The sequence below is a fragment of the Crinia signifera genome, chromosome 4 (genome assembly GCF_055691185.1).
Source record: "Crinia signifera chromosome 4, ASM5569118v1, whole genome shotgun sequence".
NCBI classification, from domain to species: domain Eukaryota; kingdom Metazoa; phylum Chordata; class Amphibia; order Anura; family Myobatrachidae; genus Crinia; species Crinia signifera.
In genome coordinates, this window is record NC_139220.1 from 173,979,901 (window position 1) to 173,993,096 (window position 13,196).

General features: G+C 46.4%; 1 protein-coding gene across 3 annotated transcripts in view; it reads left to right on the forward strand.

The window, feature by feature from the left end:
• Positions 1-251: 251 nt before the first annotated feature.
• The window catches only part of SLC26A5 (solute carrier family 26 member 5), an 84,053-nt gene continuing 71,108 nt past the window's right edge, over positions 252-13,196 (forward strand). The window contains exons 1-2 of one of the 3 annotated variants that reach the window (XM_083183024.1): positions 252-467; positions 8,455-8,642. In XM_083183024.1, coding sequence (XP_083039150.1) covers positions 8,488-8,642 — 155 coding nt within the window. In that variant the 5' untranslated portion in view covers positions 252-467; positions 8,455-8,487. The remainder of the gene's footprint in view (positions 468-8,454; positions 8,643-13,196) is intronic. The other 2 variants (XM_083183023.1, XM_083183021.1) reach the window with 2 other exon arrangements.

Genomic DNA, 13,196 nt, shown 5'->3' on the forward strand with positions numbered 1-13,196 from the left:
CAATGACCAAATAAATGCTTGCAACGAATGGTATACCCAATAAACGCATTACTACTGCTATGGTGACATTACAGGCAGTTGCAACCATTTCACCATGACACAGACACACACAGATTCCCCTGTTGTACAGATCACATTCACACAAGTAACGAGGAGGAGCCAACAATATCACTCCCAGACTAACCTTTAACTCGAGTGTGGTGCATTGTGGGTATTGTATTTCATGTGCCTGTTTCGTTGCTTGTTTTTACAAGTAGAGAACTACATTATCCAGTCATCCCCGTGAGAGCTCTGTCACTTACACTGTTACACAGGCGTACTGGTTTCTTATCACATTTCAAGGAGCTGATAGTTACCCAAGTCAGAAGTGGGACTGCTGCTGCTGAGGTTAAATTGTAACTACGGTAAGGAGCTGACAGCTACTGTGCGGCCAATAAAAGGGAAAGGAGACTTCATCCAGTATTAAGGTATGTGACCTAAGTGAACCTGTTAGCTAATGTGTCTGTAGCATGTCACCCATCTCTCAGCAGTTCCAGGTGATCAGTAATCTCCTACTACAGCTATGAGGACTACAGATAATTCACTAGTGCACATTTACATGTTCAAGGTTCCTCTTTTCTAACACAAAAGCTATTGATATGTAGGCTTATTTTTCTATAGTATGCTACAGTTTATAAGGACATTGTATGTGATAAAATTGACCAAGTATTTGTAGTATCAATATTCTAGATCACATGTTCCACTAATGGGTGCCAGACGGGGTCCCGACAGTCGGGATCCCGACCGTTAAAACACCGATAGACGGGTTCCCGATGGCCACCAGCTATTCTCCCTCATGGGGATCCACGACCCCCATAGAGGGAGAATGGAATAGGTGGCGAGCGTATCGAGCCACCGTGCCCGCAAGGGGCTTTGTTGCGCTCACCATGCTGTCTGAGTCCGGCCAGTCGTGATCCCAACAACGGGCTAATGACTGTCGGGATCCCGACTGTCGGAACCCTATACCACACCCACACTAACATATGTAGCACTGACAGAGGATGGTTACCCATTCACTTCTGTCATTGCCCAATGTAGCCATGTCTCTAGCCCACAAATGTAAGGTGAATTTGTAGAACAGCAATCTATGTTATTGAAATGTGTATTTATTAGAGATAAAAACAATACAGACATGTGGAAAATGTATAAACTCCACACAATGCAGTGTTCATTTTATGCCATGGTGCCCTGTGCCAGAACTGGTGGCACCACCCCCATATTCTAATTAGTGACAGTGGACGAGATGTACTAAGCCTTGAAACGAGATAAAATGGAGACTGATTAAACACCAACCAATCAGTTCCTACTTGTCGTTTTTCAAACACAGCCTGTGACATGGCAGTTTGGAGCTGATGATTTATCAATCTCCATTTTATCACTTTTCACGCTTAGTAAATCTGGCCCAGTGTGTGCTTATGACGTGTGCAAAAGCTACAGGGATACAGTAGTATCCTTTAGTCACATGACACTTCAGAGCAGTATCCGTTATTCACATGATGCCGCACAGTAGTATCCATTATTCACATGATGCCGCACGGTATTATCCGTATTCACATGATGCTGCACGGTAGTATCCGTATTCACATGATGCCGCACGGTAGTATCCGTATACACATGATGCCGCACGGTAGTATCCGTATTCACATTACGCCACTTGGTAGTATCCGTTAATCACATGGTGCCACACAGTAGTATCTGTTATTCACATGATGCTGCACGGTAGTATACGTTATTTAAATGATGCCACACGGTAGTATGTGTTATTCACATGATGCTGCACGGTAGTATACGTTATTTAAATGATGCCACACGGTAGTATGTGTTATTCACATAATGCCTCACGGAAGTATCCATGGTCCATAATTCACATGACGCTGCAAGGTAGTATCTGTTTGTCACATCACGACGCATAGTACTATCTGTTACTCATGTTATGCTACACAGTCAAGCCCCTTATATACATTATTCCCCCCCTCTTAACTCGCGCAGGCATGCGAATGGATGATTTGCATAATCATCCATTCGCAGCCTTGGGTTCGGGGGAGAAATCATTTGATGGTCACCGACCATCAAATGATTTCTTCCGCGCTCACAGATCTGAGACACCTCTATCTGCGGGTTCCCTGTGTGAGAACAGGGCGGGCAGCTGACATCAGCTGCCCACCCGCGTCATCGGGAAATTACCATGGGAACTCCCAGCAATAACACTAGGCATTACCATTGGCAAATCTCCCGGTCCGCCTCCCTACGCCCCTCCGTGCCCACGGCCCAGACTTCTGTGTGTGAGCACTGTGGGCACTCGCACACAGCGGCTGGACGTGCACATAAAAACATATACCTCGATGTTTCCCCTGACGTCCAGGGTATCCCCGGGGTCCATGTCGGCCTTCGGAATCTCCAGTCCATGGGCTGCCCCGGGGACATCTCCAGTGCAATGCATCCTTGGGAACGGGGATGCCACTGAAGAGGATTCCGAGGGGCGCTGTGGACACCGTGGTAAGTATGAACAAACTTGTGGTGGGGGGAGGCGCAACCCCGAAATATTCTGAAAACCACAGTTTTCTGAATATTTTGGATTTTGGAATACACGGACAAGGGAGACTCAACCTGTATTATATATTGTAAGCTTGTGAGCAGGGCCATCCTACCTCGTTTTATCACGGTTTCCAATTACCATTATAGATAAGTCATCTGTTATAGAACCAAATAGAAAAGAGGAATCAGAGGTAGGGAGTTATATTTTTACTTTTATTGTATTTTAGTAGTGTGGTTCGTTTCCAGGCAATGCACAATGGCACTGTACTTTCTCTGGAATGGACAATATTTTAATAGGTTTGAAAAAGCCTGATAAACACATCCTGGCTACGTTTATGTATTACCTAAAAGTAAAATGTTTCTGAAAAAAGGACATAACCTGTTTGTGCAGCAGGATCACATAAATACAGCTATTGACCTTCTCCCAGTATTTCTGTTTCTGTTTACCGATTTGTCCTTGTAGCTCTACAAGTGCATAAATATACTGTTGATGACCTGCAAGTTTAGAATCTGTGTTCATTTCCATTGTATCACAAAAAAAACCCAGCAATTTATATTTGGTTGAGTGCCTTTATGTAAATCGGGGCAGATTGGGATGGAAGACTATGGAATTTCTGAAAGCAATCACAATGGGGATGCGGTCATTAGGTCGACACCATTAGGTCGACATGGGGAAAGGTCATTAGTTTGACAGGTCATTAGTTCGACAGTGTCTAGGTCGACATGGGGTTTTTCACTGTTTTTTTGAGCCTACATGTGCCGACAGGCGGTGATTCATGCCCTACCATCCACTAGGGCGCGGTGGGAGAAAATAGTGTGCCCGACACATTGCGAGGGGATGCGGTACACTTTAAACTGTGTCCATGTTGACTGTGTTGACATTCAGGTAAAAAAAAAAAACAGTGAAAAACCCCACGTCGACCTTTTGACTGTCGACCTAGACATTGTCGAGCTAATGACATGTCGAACTAACGACCTTTCAAACTAATGAACTTTCAACCTAGACCCATGTTGACCTTTTCCCATGTCGACCTAATGGTGTCGACCATAATGCTGTAGACCAAATGATCCCAACCCTCACAATGGATGAGGAGTCTGTTAAGGAGTTAAGGGCCCTACACACGGAGAGATCTTTGTTTTGTTTTTTTAGCAAGAAACCGCTTTATATAAAGCAGAGAATGGCATACATTAGAATCAACCTGACACTAAAGGCCCCCATACACTATGCGATTTTGGGACGATTTCATCCGATTTCGGCACTTTGTGCCGATAATCGGGTGAAATCAGCCCAAAATCGTAGGTGTGTGATATCTGATCCGATCCGATGCGCGGTCCCGTGCGCATCGGACCGGATCAGGGAGGTCGGACGGTCTGTACATACGATCACGTCCGACCTCCCTGTATGCCACCTGACAGGCATATGCATGCAGACACCGGGGGAGCAGTGGGGCGGGCAGCGGGTCCCTGAGCGCCGGCGAGTGCTGCTGACTGACCTGGCCGGGCAGTGTACTTACACATAGCAGCAGCGTGGACGGGACGCGTAGTGGCGGCTATTAGATTTTTAAAATACTTGTCAAATGACCGGCCGCTCTCTGATTGGCCGGAGAGCTCTCAGCCAATCAGAGAGCGGCCGGTCATTTGACAAGTATTTTAAAAATCTAATAGCCGCCACTACGCGTCCCGTCCCCGCTGCTGCTATGTGTAAGTGCACTGCCCGGCCAGGTCAGCAGCACCCGCCGCCCGCCCCCACCACCGCTGGCCACCCCCACCACCGCCGCCGCTGCCCGCCCCCACTACTCCTCACCGCCCTGCAGCTCCCCCGGGTTTTTTTACATGGGATAAATCGCATGCGATTTATCCCATGTAAAAAATGGCACATCAAGTGCCAAATTGTATGTGAGCCTCCCGGGGAGCTGCCGGGCGGCTCGCAGGTAAATTGGGTCCGACTTGTCCCTAGGACAAGTCGGCCTAATGTATGGGGGCCTAAAGTCTAATTCCCCCTGAGAACAATTGTTAAGTCCTATAACCATAACTTTGACAGCAATTGACTCTCAAAATATACTGGCATGCAACACATTTTCTCGGGTTGGGATCGTTTGGTCGAATGCATTATGGTCGAATGTCATTACATAGAATCCATTAGGTCGAATTGCTAAAAGGTCGACATGATTCTAGGTCGACATGGGAAAAGGTCGAAATGATTCTAGGTCGAAAGGTCATTAGGTCGACATTGTCTAGGTCGACATTCACAAAGTCGACATGGGGTTTTTCACAGTTTTTTTACCTGAATGTCAACACAGTCGACATGGACACAGTTTAAAGTGCACTGCATCCCCTCGCATCGCTCGCTGCGCTCGCAATGCGTCGGGCACGGTGCCTCGCTACGCTCGGCACACTATTTTATTCTCCCACCACGCCCTAGTGGATGGTAGGGCATGAAATACCGCCTGTCAGCACATGTCGGCTCAAAAAACAGTGAAAAACCCCATGTCGACTTTGTGAATGTCGACCTAGACAATGTCGAACTAATGACCTTGTCGACCTAATGACCTGTCGAACTAATGACCTTTCGACCTAGAATCATTTCGACCTTTTCCCATGTCGACCTAGAATCATGTCGACCTTTTAGCAATTCGACCTAATGGATTCGATGTAATGACATTCGACCATAATGCATTCGACCAAATGACCGCATCCCCATTTTCTCATATTACGTTGGTGGTGTAGTGAGGGTCACCCCCCAAATGCAAACATTGGTGGCACAGTGGGAAGAAAAAATAAATACTTGCCAACTCGGGAGGCCAGCATCGCGACCTCTCTGTCCCGTGGAGTGAAGAGGAGGAGGGGTGGCGGTCTCCAGTGGTGGCGGTCTCCAGCGGTGTCTGGCGTCGATGTCCGGCGTCATCAGGTGCGGCTGCAGTGTCATGGGGGCGGCGTATTTAGTCGCAATAGGTCTAAAAAGTTGACAGGGTCAAAAGGTAGACATGGGAAATGGGACATGGGAAATGTTGACATGAAAATGTAGACATGAGTTTTTCAAATGTTTTTGGTCAGTGTTAACAAACATCAACCTAGACCCCAAATTAAATAGTGGTGCGATGCCCTCGCCATGCTTCGGGCTCGATATCTTGCTACGCTCAACACACTATTATATTTTCCCTCTATGCCGATATGGTTGTGAAGTAAGAACAAGCCGATAAAAAAACCCATGAAAAACGAATGTCAACATTGCCGTGTCTATCGTCTGACAACATTTTGGCCTGTTGACATTTTGACCCTGTCATCCTATTACATGTCGACCTTTTGGGGTCGCCAACTCCAGTCCTCGACCAACAGTTAATGTTTTTTAGGTCTCCTCACAGAATCACAAGTGAAGTACAGATGGAGTAGGTCTCATCCTGGCAGGGGATGGCGCTGGCGTCGCCAGTCGCCATCCCCCGCCAGCGCCATGGCGATGTCGAGAAGGGGATGCGCGCGTCCCCTTCCGACGGCGCTTCCATCCGTTCCCCCGGGTCCCCGCCGGCTTGCCGGCGGTAACCCGGGGTCCCCGCCGCCTGCCCGCACCCCCCCCTAACCCTGTCCGTCTCCCTGAGGCGGAGACGGACAGGGTTTCCGTCGCGCTGGCGACGGAGACTGAGACGTGCGTGAGACGCACGCGCATCTCAGTATATTCGCTGGCGAGGCTGCTGGCGGGTCGCCAGAGGGGACATCCTGGCGACCCACCAGCAAGGATGGGAACTACCCCATCTGTAATTGGGGGAAATTTACTGAAGGAAATTTGTAAAAAATAGGTGTATTTGTATCCAGAAATACACTTATTTTTGACATTTACTATCCCGAAAATATGGCAATTCGTTATGATAGCACATCAATACGACTAGGAATTGCCGTATTTTCGGGATAGTAAATGTCAAAAATAAATGTATTTCTGGATACAAATACACCTATTTTTTTTTACAAATTTCCTTTAGTAAATTTCCCCCATTATCTCCACCTGTGGATCTTTTATAATGTCAGTCAGTAATGAGTGCACCTGTGCCCCAGCTAGGAGATCTAGAAAATGTAAACTGTTGGTAGCTCTCGAGGACTGGAGTTGGCTATCACGGATCTAGACACTGTGGGTGAAATGTAATAGGATGAGAGATTCAGAAAGTGAGAGATTTGGTAAGAAATCTCCAGTTTTTTTTAAACCGGCAATCATTTACTCTGCACAGCCAGTTTGATTTTGAAGTGTAATCATTTACACTTCAAAATCAAACTGGCTGTGCAGAGTAAATGATTGCCGCTTTAAAAAACACCTGGAGATTTCTTACCAAATCTCTCACTTTCTGAATATCTCACCCTATTACATTTCACCCTGTAGATCTATTAACTGGAACCAGTGCTTGGCGCCCCAGTAGCGCACGCAGGGGGGGGTTCTGAGTACCCAGAAACCCCCCTAGGAGTCTAAGGTCCCAAGGCTGAAAGCTGAGGGTCCCCTCTTTCCATGGGTACAAGAATTTTAAAAATCGGCCCTTGGGAACCGGAGATATCTGACTTCAAACAGTGGTCCCCATCCAAGCCTATTAATTGCTATTCCCAGTCAGATATTTCAGGTTCTGTCTGACTTGGAGTTTTTGCTGAGGGGATATTCCAAAAGCTGGGACTCTTCCCCTTTGCTGGACACTAGTAGCTTGTCTCTTCTGTTCCCAGAACCAGAGATATCAGCCTTTCAGCAGCTGGTTACTGCTCCAGCTCCACACACCTGGTATGAAAATCTAAGAAATCTATTTCCAGGAACTGGAGATATCTGCAGTCAAGCAAGCTGTCCTCCCACCAGACAATTATGAATAATAAGCCCACTCCACTACACACCCCTCCTCTGCATATTAAACATCCTCTACCACCCTGGAAGTTATGTATCAGGGCCCCTTCATTCAGCCCAATGCCCCCTTCTCCCACCCCATCTCCCACCATCTGTGCAGTAAAGGGGTAATTAGTGGAAATTACTGATCCAGGCCCTACATGCTGAGTGGTTGATATAATACCCCCTACCACCCGCGGGACATAAAAGCTTCCCCCACCCCTACCGCTGGAGGATCTGTAGGTGCCCCAATGCATTGCTATGCCCAGGGTTCTACGTGTGTGTGTGTGTGTGTGTGTATGTATATATATATATATATATATATATATATATATATATATATATATATATATATATATATATATATATATATATATATATATTATTATTATTTACTGTATATACATTTGGTCTATCTATATTACTTTAACTGACCCGGCATATACTGGGTCACCTAAATGTCTATCTCCGCGCTTTGCTCCGCCCCTCTGGAAACCCCCTTCTGAAAATCCTGCGTTTGCCACTGCGCCCCCCGCATGCTAGGGAAAGCAGTTGTAATTAGCAAAACTACAACTCATGCTAAATCAGGCCTTCAGTGTTGCGAGGGATTGAGTCTTAACTAAAGTGAAGTTGCAGTATAAAGAGAAAATAATTTGATGCAAACCTCCACCCCCATCATTCTGAATGAGACTGATTATCTGCTTTCTCATTAACTAATATTTTAGCGACTGATAATAGATATTTTTGTCTCCACTGGTAAGTAACGCCCTTTGGTAACATGGGCTACTTAAAATAAACTGCAGAAAGAGCTTTCATTGGATCAGACTACTCTGTGATTTCCCTAAAATGTTTCACTGAGCAACTGGGAACAGCACAGAAGTATGTGAACAATTGCTCCATTCTTTTATATTAGTTACCATATAATTTATGGAAGAGCTATTGGTAAGTCTTTGAGTATCTCATAATGGCTGATATAAATATGCATGAGGATCGTTGTTCTTGTTATGTGACTAACTAAATCTGGTTATACTCTGTAGTGACATTCACTTAACCAAGACCTGAAATGTGCTATGGAACTAGCTTCAGGGGAAGATGAATGCCTTTGCCAGAGACAAAAATACTGTGTGGAGAGACCTATATATACCCAGGAATATCTGCAGGAACATCTACATCCGAGGAAGAGAGATGCGACATCCGTTCTCCACAGAATAGCACAGTCCTGCCGGTGAGAATATTGTACTTCCGCTGGTTTTCTTTTACTTAGGATTGCCCTCATTTTAATAACATTTATGTACAGGTTATTTATTCACTGGCAGAAAAAAAACTTTTTATATATTGTAAATGTGTGTAATTCAGAGTTTCACATTAGTTTCCATGCCCTCTGAATCACAGCTATAGGGGTGTGGTACAGGGGTACGACAGTCGGGATCCCAAATGGCCGGACCCAGACAGCATGGTGAGCGCAACTAAGCCCCTACGCGAGCCACCTTTTCTATTCTCCCTCTATGGGGGTCATGGACCCCCACGAGGGAAAATAGCAGGTGGCCGTCGGGTAAATGCCTGTCGGGATCCCGCCTGTCGGGACCCCGTCCGGCACCCAGCTGTAGTGTGTCTCTGCTTACTACATAGTACTGTCGCGTTACTTGTCTATATAAGGGGAGAACTGCCGGACACCTGGAAAATCCTCTCTTTATGTGTACTGTGTGTATAGATATGCCGTATTTCACAGGGGAATTTAATTGATATAATATAGAACCACATATTTTTTCTGCATGTAATTGCCATGGAGAAATGCTGAAATTGTCCCTTACTCAGTAAAAACAGACATGAAGTCAGTGGATGGGCCCCTGCGATGTCTGTGGGACTTTTAGGACCTTATTCATGTCCATTCGCAGTGGCCCGTTCGTTCGTACGGGGCCGATGTTTTCTTAATGTGCTGTGTGCGTGCGGCCACGGTGAACAGATTGTTCGCCGGATGCACGCATCCAACCTTGCAGTGGGGCGGGGGGCAGGGTACTCAACCATGCTGCGAATGGGTGGCGGCCAGGCCAACATTCGCAAAGTGGGGTTTGGTGGACTCGCAAGGCTGCGAATTTGCAGCCTTGCAAATTAACCAGAATAACCACTTTAGTGAGTTTATGTAAGTATTGGCTACTATATTTCAACATGCTTTATTGTGTTTTTTTTGTATGTCTATATGCAATTCTTATAACTAGTTGTTATAAATAGAACCAGTAACAGCTAGTTATATCTTTTAGGGATACATATTTTATTAGCCACTATTGGATGCGTTATGCATCCCGTTGTTGTACTTGCTAAATGGTTACAAGTCCATTTATGTTCTGGGGGCATTACTTCTGCTTCCGGACCACAAACCAGCAGGTGGACATAGTCATCTGCATATGTTTATCTAACAGAGAGATAATAACCAATAAACTTACTATATTAGATTAAAGGCCTATACACACTGGGCAACTATGAGCTGAACGCCGCTCAAAACAGCAAGTTTGAGTGGCCTTCAGCTAAAAGCCACCCAGTGTGTGCGGCCCAGCGATGAGCGGTGATGTGCATCATCACCGGGAAAGCTGGTCATCTACTGGTATTACCAGCAGATGAGTGACTTTGTGGACGGCTTTGCATAGTGCTGCGGCGGGCAGGGGGAAAGCCGCTCAGTGTGTATGCACTTAGCGGCTTTCCCCCCCGCGATGACAGCGGTCATCGCTATCCATACATGCTGGGCATAATCGCCCAGTGTGTATGGACCTTTTAATCTGTTTTAAGTTTATACTGTAAGTGTAATGTGTGGTGGTGGTATTTTACTTTACATTTTAAAAAGCATCTTAGGATACTGCTCCAGATCTGCACTTTTGGTGAGGTGAGCTCTGTTATATATGCTTTTTATCTAAAGTTTTTTTGTAAATCACCAAGTGGATATGGGGGGGGGGGGGGGGTATTATTTGGGAGTTTGGTGTTGGTAATTTGCACACAATGTTCAACATCCATCTATTAATGTTATTTTCACTGTTAATATAAAGTTTTGTAAGCTGCTTTCTCTTTCGTTCATCCTGGAGGCACAGCTCAACCATGGGATGTAGGAGGGTCCGCAGGAGCAAGGCACCTATGCTGACTTCTTTGAGAGGCAGGCTCAACCCTTCTGCATCCCAGCATTCCTCAGTTTTTTTTAGGTGCCCACCGGAGTGGGTGCTGTTCTGACTGGCTGCGTGCTGCAGCCGTTTTTATGTAGAGTAGCTAGGGTTTTTTATTTTATTAATTTTCACTAGTTCGTGCAGGCACAATGTGTTACTTCCATAGGAAGTTTATACACACTGAGTGCATCCTGTCAGCTGTCTGCCCTCTCTGCACAGCGCTTCAACCTCCTTGTAGAGAGGTTTCCTGGGCCCAGGGGTGAGTCCTGAACCTGCTCCCTGCTTACGGGAGGATCTTGGAGGACGGACCCCCCGCTATGTCGGCCGCCATTTTAAGGTGTTTATAGGCTGAAATCCTTAAAAGGAGTTGAAGCCTATTACAGGAGTCCAGCGCAGCTGGACGCTTCCAAGTGGTCCCTAAAGGAGGGGAGACACAGGAGGCGAGGAGAAACAATGGTGGGAGCGCTGAAAGGGGAAAAGGCACCAATAGGCTTGCTCTCTATTCTGGCGCCCTTTCTCTTCATACTGCGGAGCTAAAGGAGGATTTTATTACAGTTCAGAGTGGAAGTTTCCCTGGTGATCGCTGAGGATCCATTGCAGCAGAGCAGACAGATGAGTACATTGCTAAATTATTCTGTGCAATCGCCTGACATTGTGCACTGTGTGTAATTATGACAGAAAGGTGTAGTGCTGCTGCTCTGGGGAAGGGAGTGCCTGCCATGTTAATTAAATGCAGATTTTGTGGTGTTAAATTAACCATTGAACAGATGGATCAGGGGGATTTGTGTCCCTCATGTCAATCTGTGCCTAAAAAGGGGGTGAGTGGTGCGCTATTAACAGCTGCTGGCACTGGGTTGTCAGACCCAAAAACAGTATGTAGGAAAATGCGCTGGCACATTCCCTATTCTCAATCTGTGCCTAGTGGGGCTCAAGCCCAGAGGTCTGAGCAGTCTGAACCTGCGTGGGCGGCTGCTTTGGGGAGGTCTATGAATGCTTTGGTAAAGGCTTTAAATAGGCAGAGAGATGACCTTGTGAAAATCCTCTGGCCTCCTTTCCCCCTCTCAACCATCTGTGGGCTCTATTACCCCCATCTCAGGGGGACCCAGCTTTACTGCAGATTATGCAGGACACTGCGCAGAATGTTCATAAAATGAATGAATTTATGGAACAACTTGCCAAAACTCCTGAGGTCACTTCTCCCAGACACCCCTTATCTACGCCTCTCCTGTTGAATTTAGATTCTGATGAGGAGGGGGGGTGTGCTGAGGATGTTTTTTGGGACCAGAGGGAAGAAGTTTAACCTTCTGTCCCTGGTATTGAGGATTTGATCCTTGCAGTTAAGCAGACTTGAAATCTTTCAGAGGATGCTCATTGTGTATTCAAGAAAATTCGTAGAGATTCTGTGACATTTCCCTCAGATGAGGGCATGATTGCCTAAAAGATTTGCTAACATGTACCCTATGCCAGAGAAGCATGTAAAATTATGGGAAAATACCCCTTTATTGGATGCGCCTGTGGCCAGGTTGCCTAAATCCACGGCTTTACCTGTTCAAAGGGGTTCTGCATTTAAAGACCCCGTGGAGAAGAAAATTGAAGGGTGCCTTAAGGCTGTGTTTGAAGGAGTGGGCTTTTCCTTACACCCTATTATTGCCTTTGCGTGGGTATCCAAGGCTATGATCAAATGGGCTGAAGCCATAGGTAGTCAACTCCTGCCTGACTCTGAGGCTTTTGCCCTGGCTATAAAGCTTAGATGTGCTGCAGAGTATGTGTGTGAGGCTGGGGAAGAAGGAGCCAAAAAGGCATCAAAGGTGTCGGCCACATCTGTGACAGCGAGAAGAAGTCTTTCAGGAAATATTGACTCTCTGGGGGCTCCCAGAGATAGACTTGATGGCGTCCAGACACAACTGTCAGGTTCCCAGGTTCTGTTCTCGGACCAGGGATTCGACTGCGTGGGCAGTGGATGCCATGACAGTTCCATGGCGTTTCAACCTTGCCTATGTGTTCCCTCCGTTTCCCATGATTCTTTGGGTCCTAAAGAAAGTGAGGATGCAGGGGGTTCAAATCATACTGATTGCATCGGACTGGCCCAGGAGGTCGTGGTATTCAGACATTCTGAGGTTGTCGATGGACTCTTGGCATCTTCCTCTTCGGCCGGACTTGCTCAAGGAAGGACCCATTTCTGCACCTGGACCTAGCTCGTCTCAGTTTGACGGCCTGGCGTTTGAAATCTCCTTACTAAGGAAGAAAGGTTTTTGGGAGGCTGTTATCCAGATTATGCTCAGGGCTCGCAAGCCTGTATCAGCTGCAAATTACTGTCGTGTTTGGAAGATATACATCAGGTGGTTTGAACGACAGAAGGTACACCCCTCTAGGTTCAAGGTCTCTAGACTTTTAGAATTTCTCCAAGATGGGTTTTCAGCAGGGCTTAGCCTGCAGTCTTTAAAGGTACAGTTGTCGGTGGCACCTTGGGACCTGTCTTTAGGTTTGGTAGTGTTAAAAAAAAACCTCCGTTTGAGCCTTTAAGGTCGGCTGACCTTAAATTTCTTTCTTGGAAGCTTACCTTTTTGTTGGCTATAGCTTCGGCTAGGCGAGTTTCAGAATTGAGGGCCTTGTCTTGCAAGTCTCTGTTTCTG